The sequence below is a fragment of the Gorilla gorilla genome, chromosome 6, assembly GCF_029281585.2.
Source record: "Gorilla gorilla gorilla isolate KB3781 chromosome 6, NHGRI_mGorGor1-v2.1_pri, whole genome shotgun sequence".
Lineage (NCBI taxonomy): Eukaryota > Metazoa > Chordata > Mammalia > Primates > Hominidae > Gorilla > Gorilla gorilla.
Genome location: NC_073230.2, coordinates 148,286,199 through 148,303,704, shown reverse-complemented (window position 1 = coordinate 148,303,704; position 17,506 = coordinate 148,286,199). Strand labels below are relative to the sequence as shown.

Here is a 17,506-nt window from a genome sequence, read left to right as displayed (position 1 = left end):
ATTAAAAAAATTTTTTTTTTTTTTTTTTGTAGAGACAGGGTTTTGGTATGTTGCTCAGGCTGGTCTCGAACTCCTGGCATCAAGTGATCCTCCCACCTCAGCCTCCCAAAGTGTTGGGATTACAGGCATAAGCCACTATGCCCAGCCTAGAAGTATTTTATAGGATGAAGAAAAGAGAGGTAAGACAACTGTTCATCTAAGACAGAGATGTTCTCAATACAGGATCTAGTAAATCAGTACTTCATTTTTGCCATTAGAAAGTAGACGTAACTATTGTGATATCATGCCTGTTTGCTAGCACCTTTCTGAAAGTGCACTAAGCCACAGAGGAGGAAAGCAGTCCCTTGGCTTCCGTCTACTTGGATGCATGTGATGTGTGTGGCACATATGGCAGAGCCGTGGGCATCTTGCTAGCTGTTGAGCTTTGGGATCTATTCTGATTGCTTCTCCCAAATGAGGCAGGATGCATATCATTTACATGGATACAAACATTCCATTGCCTTCTTTTATTGCTCAATACTTTATTCCCACTGATGATATCAATCACGTTGTTGTGTTTAGTTGTGTATACTTCTGTTAGAGTTCCTTGAGAGTCAGGCCTGTGCATTATTTATCTTTGCAGCCCAAGTACCTGGCATATGCTTAGCACACAATAAAATAATAATTAAATGGGAACTGAATATATGAGGTAAGACTTCACAAGTCACTTGCTCTACCAGTTACTGTATGTTTAATTATTCAGTCAACAAGTATTTGAGAGCTTTCTATGTGTGAGGTACTACACTATGCACTGGTCATATAACTTCTGAATGGGCTGTAATTCAGCAAAGAGCCAAGCCTAGTATGATTCAGCAGGAACCACCAGCCTCTTAGTGGAAAGGGCTTCTTGGGGAATATGTACTTTCCTCTCTTCTAAAGAGTAACTTATGGGGCCCAAAACTTTATTTCTCTCCTTTCATTCTAGGGCTAGGAAAGAAAGGGTAGAAGGCACATGACATACTTAGGTCCCACCCTCATCACACTCAACAGAATATCATACTAAGAATCAAATAATAAACTTTAATTTGAATATAATACAGTAGAATATAATAATTATTTTGAGGTACAAAAATAATTATAAAATACTTTTCCCATTTGCAAGTAATGTATGCTATAGACTATAAATAGTACACTGATGCCAGAAACTGTACATATTTCACTACATGCCTAAGTCTGGGTCTTCCTCTCTCCTCCATCATCACATGTAAGAAAACCAGCTATGCAATACTACTTTGCAATCTTGAAACTCTGTTAAGACATTTCAGAAGTAGCTATCTTTAATAAAAGAATTAGATGGTACCTTTCTTTAAAATAGTATGTATGTTTTTTGGCTCAATCCTATAGATGAAAAAGTTTACAAAAATTAGATTGCTGCCATTTTTGGAATATCTGCTTTTTTTCCCCAAAAGACAGGAAAATGTCAGAGAGAATCTAGAGTGTTGAATTCAACACAAGCTCATTTGAAAGTAAGTCTCCATCAATGGAAAAGCTTTTTGACTATAGGCAATTTGAAAATAATAGCAATTCACTGGAAGACAAATTTCACTGCCAAAACCTGCTGACCAGTTCTCCCTGTCTTTTCTATTACTGTGTTTCCTAATATTTTAAGTGAGGTAAGAATTACAAGAATGATTCTAAAAATTATAGCAGGTTCTACCCAGATGGGACCCACCTAGTTCCTAAGATGCTGAGAGCCATTTATTATTTAAAAAGTAGGAACAACATGAGGAAACAGAAGCTTTGGCATATGAAAAAAGATGTAGCTTTGCTTCCTAGAATTCAGTTATTTAGGCCAGTTTATTTTGATTTGTGCTCTGAACTGATTATATATGGGTCTAAAGATAAAAGACAGAAAAACTGGCCATCTTCATGAGTAGAGGTGAAATAACCCCTTGAGACAGTCCTGAAGGTGAAGGAGATCTTCAGTCATTGATCTCTTCTTGGCTGCTTCCACTCCTGCCATTTTCTCATCTCCTTTCTATACAACTCCTTCATCCACAAGTGGAGTGCTGGGATAAGTGGAACAACTAATACAGTGCCTACAGGGATTTTCCTGACTTCAGTGCTTGAGGAATTCTTTCTTTCAGTTCTCTTCCCATCTATTCTCTTCTAGGTAGGGATGGCTCTGCACTTTCTAGACCTGTAACACTAGGTACCTTAAACTAATAGAAAAAAACTATATGGTGTAAAAACAAAGGTAGTATAAAACATAGAAAGATGTGGGTCTCTTTTCTGGAAATAGGTTGTGAGCTTAAGAATGCTCAGTTGTATAGTAGGTTTATGTTATAAGAGCGCAGAAGCATGGGGCTGGAATATGACTTACGACAGAGAGCCTAGACATTAGGAGATTCCCTCAAAGGACTTTATACGATTCATGTTTTATTATCGTTACATTAATAAGTGCCCACAATACATATAAATCACTGTAGCCCTACTTTCAAAACTGATGTTTGGGCCAGGCGCGGTGGCTCATGCCTGTAATCCCAGCACTTTGGGAGGCTGAGGCGGGCGGATCACGAGGTCAGGAGATGGAGAGCATCGTGGCTAACACGGTGAAACCCCGTCTCTACTAAAAATACAAAAAATTAGCCGGGCGTGGTGGCGGGCGCCTGTAGTCCCAGCTACTCAGGAGGCTGAGGCAGGAGACTGGCGTGAACCCAGGAGGTGGAGCTTGCAGTGAGCCGAGATCGCACCACTGCACTCCAGCCTGGGCGACAGAGCGAGACTCCGTCTCAAAAACAACAACAACAACAAAAACTGATGTTTGTTCAGCAAGATACATTAACAAAAACCTAACCTGCTTTGTTACCTAAAATAATTATGGTACCAAAATATAATGGACTAGTGAGATTCATAAACATTGTTTCTTGAATACTTTTAGAGGTACTACAATTTTTTTCATAGTACTCACCTTTTAAAACATTGCAATACTCATCTTACTGCACTGTAACATGTTATTATCATCAACAATTTAATTACTGAAAGAGTAATCCCATAAATCTATCCTATTAATGACTGGACAGTTTGATAAAGTAGCTTACTGCCATTCCTAGAAACACATAGCTAGTTATTCTCCCAAGATTCAGAGGTGAAGTTATAAAACCCTTTATGGAATTCCCCAATAAAATGGGATAACGTACAGAGATGCCTTAAAGTTAAATGATACAATGATGCTGATTCTGGAACATCAAAGATGTTTGTTATTGCAGCCAGGAGACAATGCCATAAAATGCTAACAAAAAAAAGTTATACTGTTTTCCTTAAAGTCAGTAAATTGCATAAAAGTACTCTGAGCATTTTTGGAAGAAAGGCACCAGATAAGTCCAAAGTCTTATTGCTACTAGGATCATACAGGGTCACAGACTATGGCACTCTTTCAGCCAGGAGACTAAGTCTCAGCAAGTCAGTCTCTGACCTTGAGGCTTAAAGAGCAAGGAAGGAAAATGTCAACAAAACAGAGCCCTGTATCACAGATTAAACTGGAGTGAAAATGATTTCCAGTTTTATGTCAAAGTAGAAGCTGGTTCCTAGGACGCTGGAGCTATTTTAGATGGACACTCTGTTTTCTTTGGCCCATTTCTTCATGATCCGGATCATGTATTCTACTTGGGTGTTACCTGTGCTTCTCAGTAAATGGAGCACTTCTCGAAGGGTCTCTCTGAGGAAAAGATTTGAAAAGACAAAGTGTTTCAATGAAGAATGAAAATTAAAAAATAAAATAAACTCTGAACTGTCCTTCATACTGTATGTCTTGTAGGGCATTTTTGGTAATAGACTCTTCCACTGTGTATTCACAAAGCAATTACAAACTGCCTAGCCTTATGTTCTTATTGTGGCATAGTAAAATGGAAATTATGTGAAATCTTTCTTGCCAATCCAAGTGTTCCTTGTTTATCCATACTACCTATATACATACTGATAATATTTTTGTCCTTTCTGAGATGACCTAAATATTCCCATTTCTATTCTTATTCTGCATGACTAGAAAGAGTATATCCAGAAGTTGGGGTTCAAGTTCTAGCTCTAACACCAGCAAGTCACTTAATTTGTCTAACTCATGGATTTCTCCCTTGTTTAAGGTAGTAACCACCTTCAACTAGGCATCACTGTAAAATTCATAAAATTTTACAAAGCCAAAGGAATAAGGGATTTTTTCAAGAAAAATAATACATGAATAAATATGGAAGAGATGGACATTAAGGACTAAGCCTAGCATTTATATTTGAAGTAATTTAAATTTAATTAAAATTAAAACATATTTTAAGTAATGAATGCTAAAATTTCCCTATTGCCCTAGCAAATCTATAGGTGACTGCCTATGAACCTATTTGCTTAAGAGTCTTCTCATATTTTCTACTTCTTTTTTCCCACAAACAACCTCTTTCAGCTAACCAAATGCTTTTAAACTTTTACTTAGAACTAGAAGTACTATAAGGTAGGAAGTAATTTTTGATAGATTATTTTCTTACAAAATTATCACATTTCCTATTCATGTATCAGTAACAAATACATTCCATGAAGTTATTTTTAGAAAATGGAATCGAGTTGTGTTTTAATGTTTGTTTCAAATGAAACTATAGGCTGGGCATGGTGGCTCATGCCTGTAATCCCAGAACTTTGGGAGGCTGAGGTGGAAGGATCACCTGAGGTCAGGAGTTTGAGACCAGCCTGGCCAACATGGTGAAACCTGTCCGTACTAAAAATACAAAAATTAGTCAGGCATGGTGGCACGTGCCTGTAATCCCAGCTACTCGGGAGAGTGAGGCAGGAGAATCACTTGAACCCGGGAGGCAGAGGTTGCAGTGAGCTGAGATCACGCCATTGCACTCCAGCCTGGGCAACAGAGCAAGACTCTATCTAAAAAAAAAAAAAAAAAAGAAAGAAAGAAAGAAAAAAAAAAGAAAAAAAGAAAGTATAAACCACTTAATTTTATTAATTTTATGTAAACTAATGTCTCAGTATTTCCTAGAATATGAGAAGGTGAAAGAAAACAAAAGAGTTATCAACCACATCTACTCCATTCCTAATTTTTTGAGACCTAAACTAAAGCACACAAGAAAAAGCCAATAGGCAAAAAACAAAAAACAAACAAAAAACCCAAAAGAGTAGAAGAGTAAAAAAAAAAAACACTTTTGTCTATAAAAATGGCTGTTCATTTGGAACCAAATATACATCCTGCTCTTATATTTGGAGGCTGTTAGTGTACTCAATGTATATATGACTTAGAATGATCTGATCCTATATATGATTTAGAATTATCTGATTCTACAAAATGAAAGATTTCTGGAGGAAAATGGTCAGACAGAAGTATTTAATATGAACCTTTTTTTCATCATTCTAAAACATCATTATAATCATGTGTTTTCAGAAGATATCATCCAAGAGAACAATTATTTTCCCTCACAAACAAGCAAATGAGTAGAGGTAGTATTTCTTGCCTGTTTACTTACTTGGGTTCTCTCCCAGCTACGATCATCTGGAAAATGCCCACACAGGCACCCCGTTTGCCTTCCCAATATTCAGGGTTAGGATCCAACCTCTCAAGGACATCAAAAGCTTTGGCAGAATAGTAAAACTGGCCCATCTGAATAAGAGAAAGTATGTGGTAATACTTGCAGTAAAAAGATTGCACAGAAAGAACCTGAACATAAAGATAACATGAAACGGGACTGTATGAAATAAGTGCATGGGTGCTGACAACATTTTCAGTTAGCAAGTTAGAAAAACTTCAATTCCCAATTAAAACAATAAGAAGGAAAATTACAGTTTGGGTACATGGGTTCAGTTTAAACTACCTTATGTTCACTCAGTTTTCAACAGTATAACATTTTTTCTACATAGAGTCAAACTATGCTACAATCAGCACTTTTGCCTTTTCTTCTAATTGTATTCTAATCTTGAGGATAAACTGAGGATTGTGATTTGAACTGAGTATTTTTCAAGTCTCTTCAATACATTCTTTTCAGATGACTACTCTCATTCGTTTTATGCTAATTTGATCATGTTCAACTCCAGGATGGTCTTTCCCTGGTCTTGTTCCTAAATTCTCAGAATGCTTAGATGTATACTGACTACTATTCTAAATACTAAATCTTTTAAATGTTTAATGCATTTTGACAGACATTTTTCCCAAATGTACTACACATTTCCTTGGCCTCATAGAACATGTTGAATGCCATTAAATTTTGCTTAGATTAGTTTTCTTTTATTTAAAAAATTTTTTTATTCATTTTTTTTTTCTAGAGATAGGATCTTGCACTATTGCCCAGGCTGGAGTGCAGTGGTGCCAACATGACTCACTGTGACCTCAAATTCCTGGGCTCAAGAGATCCTCCTGCCTTAGTGTTCCAAGCAGCTGGGACTACAGGTGTACACCACCATGCCCAGCTAATTTTTAATTTTTTGCAAGACAGGCTCTCACTATGTTGCCCAGGTGGGTCTCAAACTCCTGGCCTCAAGTGATCCTCCCACTTTGGTTTCCTAAAGTGCAGGGATTACAGGCTTGAGCCACCGCGCCTGGCCAGATGAGTTTTCTTACTTGGCAATCATAAATACATACTGTTACCAATTTCACTTAAGGCTTCAAATTGCTGGGCAACTCTCTTTATGGTTTAGTTACTTCTTTATTCCTGACAGATGTTTTTCTAAATCTTTGACAATTTCCTTAAGACAGCCTTCTTAGCTTAGCCTTATTCTGTACTTCATAGGGAAAACACAACTTTCTTCTCTTCAGTTCAAATTATATTTACACCTTCATTCTTCCTTTCCTCCTTTCTGCCTAATCTCACGCGAAGATTTTTTTTTATTATTTTCAAGGTTTGTCCTTCTATTTATGTACTCTTTTTTAAAAAAGTCTTTATTGTGAAATAACACACATACAGCATGGTAAATGAAACATCCATGTACATCTTACTAATTATAATGTGAAAATACTGTAAACACTACCCAGGTCAAGACACTGAGAGCAACACAAAAGCTCTCTGTGTGTCACTTCCAGACCATAACTCTCTCTTTCCATACCCAGAGGTAACTACTCTTCTGACTTTTATGTTCCCTCTTAAGTATACACATCTTTAAACAATATAATTGAGTTCTGCTTCTCAGAACTTTATATGAACGAATACTATAAATATTCTATTATGTCTTGTACCTATGATTCAACATTATAAGACTCACCTATATTGCTGTATATAGCTCTAGTTGATTCATTTAAAAAATTTTTTTATTTTGAAGTATTAATAATTATAGATCCATGGACAAAGATAGGACAGAGGTCACATGTACCTTTCACCTAGTTTCCTCCAAAGGTTACAGCTTAAATAAGGATAGTAAAATATCACAATATAAAAATCAGGAAATTGACACTGGTACCGTGTATGTTGATGATGGTCCTGTTATTTCATCCTATGTGTAGATTCACGTAACCACAGCCATACAACTATCAAGATACCGAATTACTCTTTTTTTTTTGGACACAAGGTCTTGCTTTGTCATCCAGGTTGGAATGCAATAAGGCAATCACAGCTCACTGCAACCTTGAACTTCTGGGCTCAAGTGATTCTCCTGCCTCAGCCTCTTGAGGTAGCCACCATGCCCAGCTACTTTTTTTTTTTTTTTTGAGATGGAGTCTCGCCCTGTTACCCAGGCTGGAGTGCAGTGGCGCGATCTCGGCTCACTGCAAGCTCCACTTCCCGGGTTCACGCCATTCTCCTGCCTCAGCCTCCTGAGTAGCTGGGACTACAGGCGCCCGCCACCACACCTGGCTAATTTTTTGTATTTTTAGTAGAGACGGGGTTTCACTGTGTTAACCAGGATGGTCTCGATCTCCTGACCTCGTGATCCGCCCGCCTCAGCCTCCCAAAGTGCTGGGATTACAGGCGTCAGCCACCGCGCCCGGCCTGCCCAGCTGCTTTTTAAAAATGTTTTATAGAGACGATGTCTCACTATGTTGCCCTGGCTGGCCTTGAACTCCTGGCCTCAAGCAATCCTCCTGCCTTGGCCTCCCAAAGTACTGGGATTACAGGCATAAACCACCGTGCCTGGCCAAGATGCAGAACTATTATATCACCACAAAGATTTCCCTTGTTACCCTTTTACAGTCACATACACAGCCCTCCCTGCTCACCATCCCTAACATCTAACAACCACTAATTTGTTCTCTATCTCAATAATTTTGTCATTTCAAGAATGTTACATATATGAAAGCAAACAGTATGGGACCCTTTGAAACTGGCTTTTTTCCTTCAGTATAATGTCCTTGTTATTCCCTGTTAATTCAAGTTACTGTGTGTTCCAATAGCTTGTTCCTGTTCTGGTCACCCTGCAAATGCAAGAGGGACTCCCAACCAAAGTTTGGTTTGGATGGTGAAACTGATGACGCCACACATACACAGCAAGAGGATATGAAACGTTTTCTTACATAGTTGAAGTCTAGGGAGAGTAGAACGGCCCTATTAAGCAGATCTGAAAAGGCCTGAGAAAGCAAGGAAAGGAGACTGGCCTTGGTGTTTACTGTGGTTAGGAGGTGGGGCCGTGGTGAAGGTTCCTGTGCATGGGCAGGGGCTTGTGTGGTTTAAATCACCCTATGGTGCCAAAGAAGGGAGCACGTAGGTTTTCTTATCATTTTGTCCAGATGTGGGGCGCAAGGGGAAGAGGCAGGGGTGAGGCTTAAAAGTTGTCAGCAGTCAAACATCCAGAAATGGAGTCAGACTTCTCATTATAGTTCCTTTTTATTACTGAGTAGTATTCCATGCCAAATCCATCTGTTTAACCATTCACCTGCTGAAAGACTTTGACTGTCTCCAGTTTTAGGCTATTACAAATAAAGCTGCTATTAACATTTAAATATTAAAATTTGTGTTATTAACATTTATATATTTCTGTGGATATAGGTTTTCATTTATCTGGGATAAATACACAGGAATGCAATTGCTGGGTCATATGGTAAGTATGTTTATTAAAGAAACTGCCAAAGTATTTCATGGTTGGTTTTTTTTTTTATCCTTTTATTTTTGACCTATGTAAATATATTTAAAGTGAATTTCTTGTTGAGAACACATAATTGGGTTACGTTTTTTAATCCACTCTCTCAATAGATGTCTTTTAATTGGCATACTTAGACCATTAAATTTAATTATTGACATGTTAGGGCTTAATTCTGCCATTTCCCCCCTTATTCTCTTTGTTTTTCTTTGACAAGGACCTCACACATATGCTTGATAAAGACTTGACTGTGTGATCCCCACAGAAGGAAGATAAGAAAACCTGTATTTGGCTTCTCTAGCCTTCACCTACACCCATCGTTTTCCTGCTGTTCCTGTAGTGTAATAAATTTTAGCCATGAGTATAACTTTATATTGAGTCGTATGAGTCCTTCTAGTAAATCACCAAACTAGTGGGTGGTCATGGGACCACTGAGACACTAGGTAATGCCAACTTGTTTTTCAAGTAGTTATCTTCCTTTGATGTTAACCCTATTCCCCTCTCATCTCCTCAGGGCCTACCTAACTCCATCAAAAATGCCCCATCCTCCTGAATCTTTAATCTTACTGTTCAATGGCTCATTTTCTTCTGCCTACAGATACATTCCCCTATCCCCATTCTAAAAGAACTCTCCACCCCATCCCCCCCAATTCCAAACCCTGATTTTCCATTTAAGTTAGCACTACATTTTTCCTTCTTATTTTTAATATCAAATTTTTTAAGACTGTGGTCTACGTTACACTAGCTGCATCTGCTTTGTAATCTGACTCTATTCTCTACCTCTTACTGTCTTCTCAGTCCTCATGCATTTCTATCCAGTTGCAGATTTGACACTCTCCTGCCTTGGTTTTTGATTAAATGGGAGCAAGAAAAAGTAATGAAAAGTATTTTTTTTTCCTGTCCTCATTGTTTTCCTTCTCTTCTGTTCATCCTCTCTTTCATTTACTCTTCCTTCTCTTTCCAGCCCTTCAACACTGGTTTCCGCAAGGTTCCTCACCCCATTTACTGGCTAATCTTATTCTCTCTCATACTTTGCTGTTGCTGCTCCTGCTGCTGCTACTACCACTACTAACTACGGTTAACTTCTAAATCTACATTGTTAACTACTAAATCTACATTGCTAATCTTGATGAATACCAAAGCTCCAAGCACAGCCTGTTAATTTCCTACTTCTGTTATCTCTGCTGGGAGCCCAAAGACACTTCAGATTTAATACATCTAAAACTGAAATAATTTCCTGTCTTCTAATGTTTTCCTTCCCTCTGCCTCCCCTAACTTATTTAAGAGCATTGCCACCCACCAAGTCATGTTAAACTGTTATTTTTAAGTTTCCTATGTCTTAAAGTATTTTCTACTAATGGTAATTCACCTCTTTTTTTGGTAACGATTCACTTTGAAACGAGCTTTTGTTGATTAATTTAATATGAGTTTCTCTTTACCTGACATTTACCTGATTTTTGACATTTTTGGAAGAGATATTCCAAAAATAGGAACTTCCAGAATTTGAGGCTGATTTTAAAAAAATCTTAATCTATAGGCTAGGTCCCCAAACTACTACCTCCTCCCAGCCTTTCCAACTCCCCCCGCCCCTCCACACACACACCCCAGCATGCACACAAAACAGCCATTTCTTTACTAAATCTGACTACTTTTTTATTCTCTTTTTCTGGTTCCTTTGTCTTTCCTGTCTGCCATTTGCACCTCAAAGTTTGGTTTGCACCTCAAAGTTTGGTTTGCACCTCTTCTCACTTTACATTTTACTTGGGTAATCTCACTGTTTTTCAGGGCTTCAGTTAATCCAGTCATGTACTTCATAACTGTATTTTGATCAGTGATGGGCAGCATATATGACTGTGGTTCCATAAGATCATAATATTATATTTTTACTGTGCCTTTTCGATGTTTAGATATGTTTCAATACACAAATATTAGCCATTGTGTTATAATTACCTACAGTATTCACTACAGGAATATGCTGTACAGGTTTGTAGCCTAGGGAGCAATAAGCTATATCATATGGCCCAAGTGTATAGTAGGCTATACCATCTAGGTTTGTGTAAGTACACTCTGAGGTTTGTACAATGACAAAATCACCTAATGACACATTTCTCAGAACTTATCCTCATTATTAAGCAACACAGGACTGTACTTAAATGTTGATGACTCGCAATCTATGTTTCCACATGTCAGAAGACATTTTTCTTGAGCTTCAGAACCAAATTTCCAACTACCAGATGAATATCTGTACATCAACGCTGACTAAAGATTCATATCCTTTAGAAATCTAAAACTTCCTGTCTAAATAATTATTTCATATACATATAAATCTCTGAAATACTGCCTATCTCTGAGTTCAGTTAATTCATAAAAAGAATGGCATCTCTTATAACACTACGTGAATCCTCTCACTACTAGCCATTTAGTCTGCAGGACATTTTCCCCTAACATTTAGCCAACACAGCAATGTGATAACGAATCTTTAATGTTCCCTTTAGTCTCAGTCAGACTCACCTTGTAGCAGTCATTAGCAATGAGCTGTAAGAGACTGAAGGACTCGCCAGAGGTTTCCATCTTAAGATAAAGTTCCCAGGCTAGTCTTGGTTTCTTATTCATAATATCTGCAAAAGGAAACAAAGATTTGTAAACAAATGAGTCATTTTTACTGTACAAAAATAATTTCTGCACCTTATTATTCTATGGATTTTGTTCTATATTCCAAATAAAGTAATGGAAAGCTTTCATGGAAAGCTTGCAATGTTGGCATTAAGCTGGCTCCCTGCCAGAATTCTACCATACTTAAAATATTTAAGTTAGGAGTCACATAATTATGTCTTTCAGATTGGATTGACTTCTGGTAGTTCCTACTTTGCTCATATGCTTAAAAGAGGATACCTATCATTCATTCAATCCTACTCATCGTTTCAATCTCACTTAGAAGATACGATTGCTAAATTTTCCTCTGACTACAAAAACTCAAGTGAACATTTTATTTATTTATTTTTTTTTGAGACAGAGTCTTGCTCTGTCACCCATGCTGGAGTGCAGTGGTGCAATCTTGGCTCACTGCAACCTCTGCCTCCCAGGTTAAGTGATTCTCGTGCCTCAGCCTCCCAAGCAGCTGGAATTACAGGTGTGTGCCACCACACCCAGCTAATTTTAGTATTTTTAGTAGAGCTGAGGTTTTGCCATGTTGGCCAGGCTGGTCTTTAACTCCTGGCGTCAAGTGATTTGCCTGCCTCAAGCTCCCAAAGTGCTGGGATTACAGGTGTGAGCAACTGTGCCTGGCCAACATTTTAAATCTTGAGTTTTAAAAAGGAACAAGAAACAATAGTGAGTTAAAGATGGAGACAAAGTAAAGTTCTTTTTTTTTTTTTTTTGAGACGGAGTCTCGCTCTGTTGCCCAGGCTGGCGTGCAGTGGTGTGATCTCCCCTCACTGCAAGCTCCGCCTCCCGGGTTCACGCCATTTTCCTGTCTCAGCCTCCTGAGTAGCTGGGACTACAGGCGCCCACCACCGCACCCAGCTAATTTTTTGTATTTTTAGTAGAGACGGGGTTTCACTGTGCTAGCCAGGATGGTCTTGATCTCCTGACCTCGTGATCCACCTGCCTTGGCCTCCCAAAGTGCTGGGATTACAGGCATGAGCCACCACGCCTGGCCTAAAGTTCTATAATATACCAAAAAATTACATTTTTGACATTTTGCCACTTTTCAGACTTGACCCATAGTGAAAAGTTAAAATTAGTGTAACAACATCATTTCATAAACAACACTATAAACTGAGACTCTGGAAACTTTAATGAGACTTTAGGAAGAACTTGACATTTTTCAGGCTATAAGTACTAGGTCAATGCTATATAGTAGAACTAATCACAGGGTAAACTTGCATGACACATTTACATGGCAACTCTTACTGAGTAGCATTAACAACCCTTAATTTCAGTGTTTACTCATTCTACAGAACAAAATGCAAAATAAAATTAGAAAACATTCAATGTCATTTCCGAACAGATTATGCAACCAAAAAGAAAAAGAGGATTCTTCTTGTAACATTTAAAAAAAGAAGACTCACAGCACCGAGCTAACCAGCTGAGGTAAATGTAATCGTTTTTCATCTTCTCACTTTGGATCAAGAGGAACGCCTGCAAGAAGAGGAAAGAAAGGGAATACACATGAGGATGCTTTTGCAATAAAAGTACCCATTATTGGCTTGCCTTAGATTGATGATCACTGTAGCATTATAGATAGCCAAATTCTATACAGGCTGCTAAGAAAAGTGAGGGACAAAATTGTGGTGATTTTAAAGTATTACACCAGAAATTGATATTATAAGTTGACAAAAAGTTGGTAAGGATATAGAAGATTTAAACAGAATAATTAACAACTGTATGATACATATTCTTTTTAAGCATATATGACCATGCTACACACAGGTCAGTAAGGCAAGCCTCAACAAATGGCACATGCCACTATACTCAGCTATTTTAAAAAAATTTTTGTAGAGATGGTGTCTCACTATATTGCCTAGGTTGGTCTCGAACTCCTGAGCTCAAGTGATCCTCCCACTTTTCAGCCTTCTGAAATGTTGGGATTATAGGTGTGAGCCAGCTCACCCAGCCCAGAGTACATTCTACGACCACAAAAATACAATTAAGTTAGAAATCAAATAAGAAACATATCGATAGTCATCAAGCTGTATACTTATGATATGTATACTTTTCTGTACATATGTTATATTTCTATAAAATTTACTAAAAAGGGAAAATTTTAATATGGTTATAAAATCTATGTCTATTCACATTGTACTTTTTTTTTTTTTTAAGAGACAGGGTCTTGCTATGTTGCCCAGGCTGGAGTGTAGTGGCTATTCACAGGCACGATCATAGTGCACTGCAGCTTAAAACTTCCAGGCTCAAGCCATTGTCCTGCCTCAGCCTCCCAAGCAGCTGGGACTACAGGTGTGTGTCACTGCACCTTCTCCACAGTGTACTTTTTCATGTATCCTAAGAACAGAGGAATCTTTAATAATCCTTAACCTTTGACCATTTTATTCCAGTGAGAAAAAGATAAGGATGTTTTTAGATAGAATCATTCAAATGCTTTCAAAAGCAGGTACCCACCTCTTCGCCCTCACTGGTATTGCCTGTTGCAGCTTTGGCTTGGGCATAATTAAAGTTAAAGATGTCATCATTATAGAAGTAACTCTGAAAAACATCCCAAGAACAGGTCACACTGAGAATTAACATATAAAATATAACCATCAGTTATACCGGATAAACACAAAACTAACCTTAAGGATTAGTTGATGCCACTAATGCCACCACAGAAAATGGGCCATCTCTAAGGGTATCTTATCTTCTCTGACACATTCTATAGTATTTTGTATATAAAGTCTTGTAGATAATTCTATACTGACCTTAAATGAGTTGAGGTAAATCAAAACATCATCAAATTGCTTAAGCAGGAAGAAACAGGAAGCCATGCACTGCCTCCCTGGTATTGTATCTGAAATGGAGGGGAAAAAAACCCCACATATATTCATGAGACTAAAATCCTCTTTAGCTGAAGTTTGAGTTATTTAATAATTTAGAGACAGGAAAATATTCCAAAATATCTTTCTAGATTCTGACATTATACATTTTGTTCAGTGGACAAAACCCCAATATAATGGAGGTCACAGTTCTTGAGAGTGACCAATAATCTCTCTGGGGATTAACTCCCAGAGTCCAAAATGAACACACGCCCTGCAGGTTCATTAACTACGACATTACCCAGGTCATTTTCCAGGGCTTTGATGCTCTCATCCAACATGTGCAGATTCAATTAGTGTGGCCTGGTCTCCGTTATCACTTTTCTAAATCAACCTAGCACTTCCAATCTCAAACGGAAAAATAATTTGCCATGGAACCATCTGATTCTGATCCTGATCCAACTTTTTCCTGATACCGGATTCCTATTTGAGTGGTGGAGGATTAGTATAACTCCCACCCTTGCCACAGACATTCCTAAGGCTCCTTATCCTGTTTAATTTTTTTCCTTTAGCATTTATCACAGTCTGATATACTATGTACATTTGAGATATATATATACACACACACACACACACACACTATATATATGTATATCCGATCAGATATACATATAAAATATAAAACCATCAGTTATACCAGATAAACACAAAACTAATCCTAAGGATTAGTTGATGCCACTAATGCCACCACAGAAAATTTTCTGGTATATTTGATGAGATGTACATACAGACAGTATATATATATCTGATATACATAGTATATCAGACTGTGATAATTGATAAAGGAAAAAAATTAAACAGAATAAGGAGCCTTAGGAATGCCTGTGGCAAGGGTGGGAGTTATACTAATCCTCCACCACTCAAATAGGAATCTGATATCAGGCAAAAAGTTGGGTAAGGATCAGAACTTACATATCAGATATACATATGTAGTATAAATATATATATACACACACACACTATACATATATATGATATATTATTTCTTTTTTTCCTTTTCTTTTTTTTTGAGACGGAGTCTTACTCTGTTGCCCAGGGTGAAGTGCAGTGGTGCGATCTTGGCTCACTGCAACCTTCGTCTCCCGGGTTCAAGTGATTCTCCTACCTCAGCCTCCCAAGTAGATGGGATTACAGGCACACGCCACCACACCTGGCTAATTTTTGTATTTTTAGTAGAGGTGGCGTTCCACCATGTTGGCCAGACTGGTCTCGATCTCCTGACCTCATAATACGCCCACCTCAGCCTCCCAAAGTGCTGGGATTACAGGCGTGAACCACCGCACCTGGCCACTATATAGTGTTTCTGGTCCATCTGCCCTACTAGACTTAAGTTCCATAATGGTTGGGAGTTTTGTTTGTTTACTGCTGTATCCTCAACAGCTCAATAAATTTTTATTGTGTGAATGAATGAATGAAATGGGGAAAATTGTACTAAATAACCAGTGCTGGTGAAACATTTGTGAACGTCCAGGAGTGATAAAAATATTTAATTTTCAGTTCAGCGTGAACACTGTTACTCAGAATAGATGCCAGGCATAGACAACCAGTACAGGCAGCACCATATTGGTTCATGCTGGCTAACTAGCATCTCTTTTTATACCCCTTTCTCAAATCTTTCACTGAATCTTGGCTGATGAAATACTTTAATCATAAAAATGAAGTTTCAAGACTACTAGTGGGCAATATAGGTGAACATTATATAACTGTGGCAGAAAGAAAGCATTTTCTAAGCTTAATACCCATGCAAGAAATCATTATAGGAAAGAAAAACTTAATTAAATATGGTTTTAATATTTTTTATTAATCTACTTTTTTTTTTAATTTTTGTGGGTATGTAGTCCATATATCCATACTGCATATGGATATCCAGTATATTTTGACACAGGCATACAATGCATAATAATCACATCAGGGTACATGGGGTATGCATCACATCAAGCATTTATCCTTTCTTTGTGTTACAAACAATCCAATTATACTCTTCTAGTTATTTTGAAATATATAATAAATTATATTGTTAACTGTAGTCACTCTGTTGTGCTGTCAAATACTAGATCTTAAGCCGGGCGTGATGGCTCACACCTGTAATCCCAGCACTTTGGGAGGCTGAGGTGGGTGGATCATTTGAGGTCAGGAGTTCAAGACCAGCCTGGCCAACATGGTGAAACCCTGTCTCTACTAAAAATACCGGGCGTGGTGGCGGGCACCTGTAGTCCCAGCTACTCGGGAGGCCGAGGCAGGAGAATTGCTTGAACCTGGGAGGTGGAGGTTGCAGTGAGCCGAAATCATGCCACTGCATTCCAGCCTGGGTGACAGAGCAAAACTCCATCTCTAAAAACAAAACAAACAAACAAACAAAAACCAAATACTAGATCTTATTAATTCTAATTTTTTTTTTGGAGCCATCCTCACTGCCCTCCCACTCCACTACCCTTCCCAGGCTCTGCTAACCATCATTCTACTCTCTATCTCTATGAGTTCAAGTGTTTTAATATTTTTTAGCTCCCACAAATAAGTGAAAAGTGTGTCTTTCTGTGCCTGGCTTATTTCACTTAACATAATGTCCTCCAATTCCATACATGTTGTTGGAAATGACAGGATCTCATCTCATTCATCTCATCTCATCCTTTTTATGGCTGAACAGTAAGTATTCCACTGTGCATATGTACCACACTTTCTTTATTCCTTCACCTGTTGATGGATGCTTAGAGTGCTTCCAATTCTTCGCTATTTTGAACTGTGCTGCAATAAACATTGGTTTGCAAATATCTCTTTGATATGCTGATTTCCTTTCTTTTGGGTATATACCTAGCAGTGAGATTTCTGTATCATATGGTCATCCTATTTTTAGTGTTTTGAGGAACTTCCAAACTGTTATCCATAGTAGGTGTGCTAATTTACATTCCCACCAACAGTGTATGAAGGTCCCTTTTCTCTACATCCTCTCCAGCATTCAC

General features: G+C 38.0%; 1 protein-coding gene across 4 annotated transcripts in view; it reads right to left on the bottom strand.

Moving 5' to 3' along the window:
* Positions 1–1,039: 1,039 nt before the first annotated feature.
* The window catches only part of IFT56 (intraflagellar transport 56), a 60,940-nt gene continuing 44,473 nt past the window's right edge, over positions 1,040–17,506 (bottom strand). For all 4 annotated transcript variants that reach the window (XM_004046301.4, XM_063708797.1, XM_055393212.2 and 1 more), the window contains 6 exons: positions 14,436–14,524; positions 14,140–14,223; positions 13,092–13,161; positions 11,533–11,639; positions 5,490–5,623; positions 1,040–3,697 (listed from right to left, as the gene is read on the bottom strand). In XM_004046301.4, the coding sequence (XP_004046349.1) occupies positions 3,586–3,697; positions 5,490–5,623; positions 11,533–11,639; positions 13,092–13,161; positions 14,140–14,223; positions 14,436–14,524 (596 nt within the window). In that variant the 3' untranslated portion in view covers positions 1,040–3,585. The remainder of the gene's footprint in view (positions 3,698–5,489; positions 5,624–11,532; positions 11,640–13,091; positions 13,162–14,139; positions 14,224–14,435; positions 14,525–17,506) is intronic.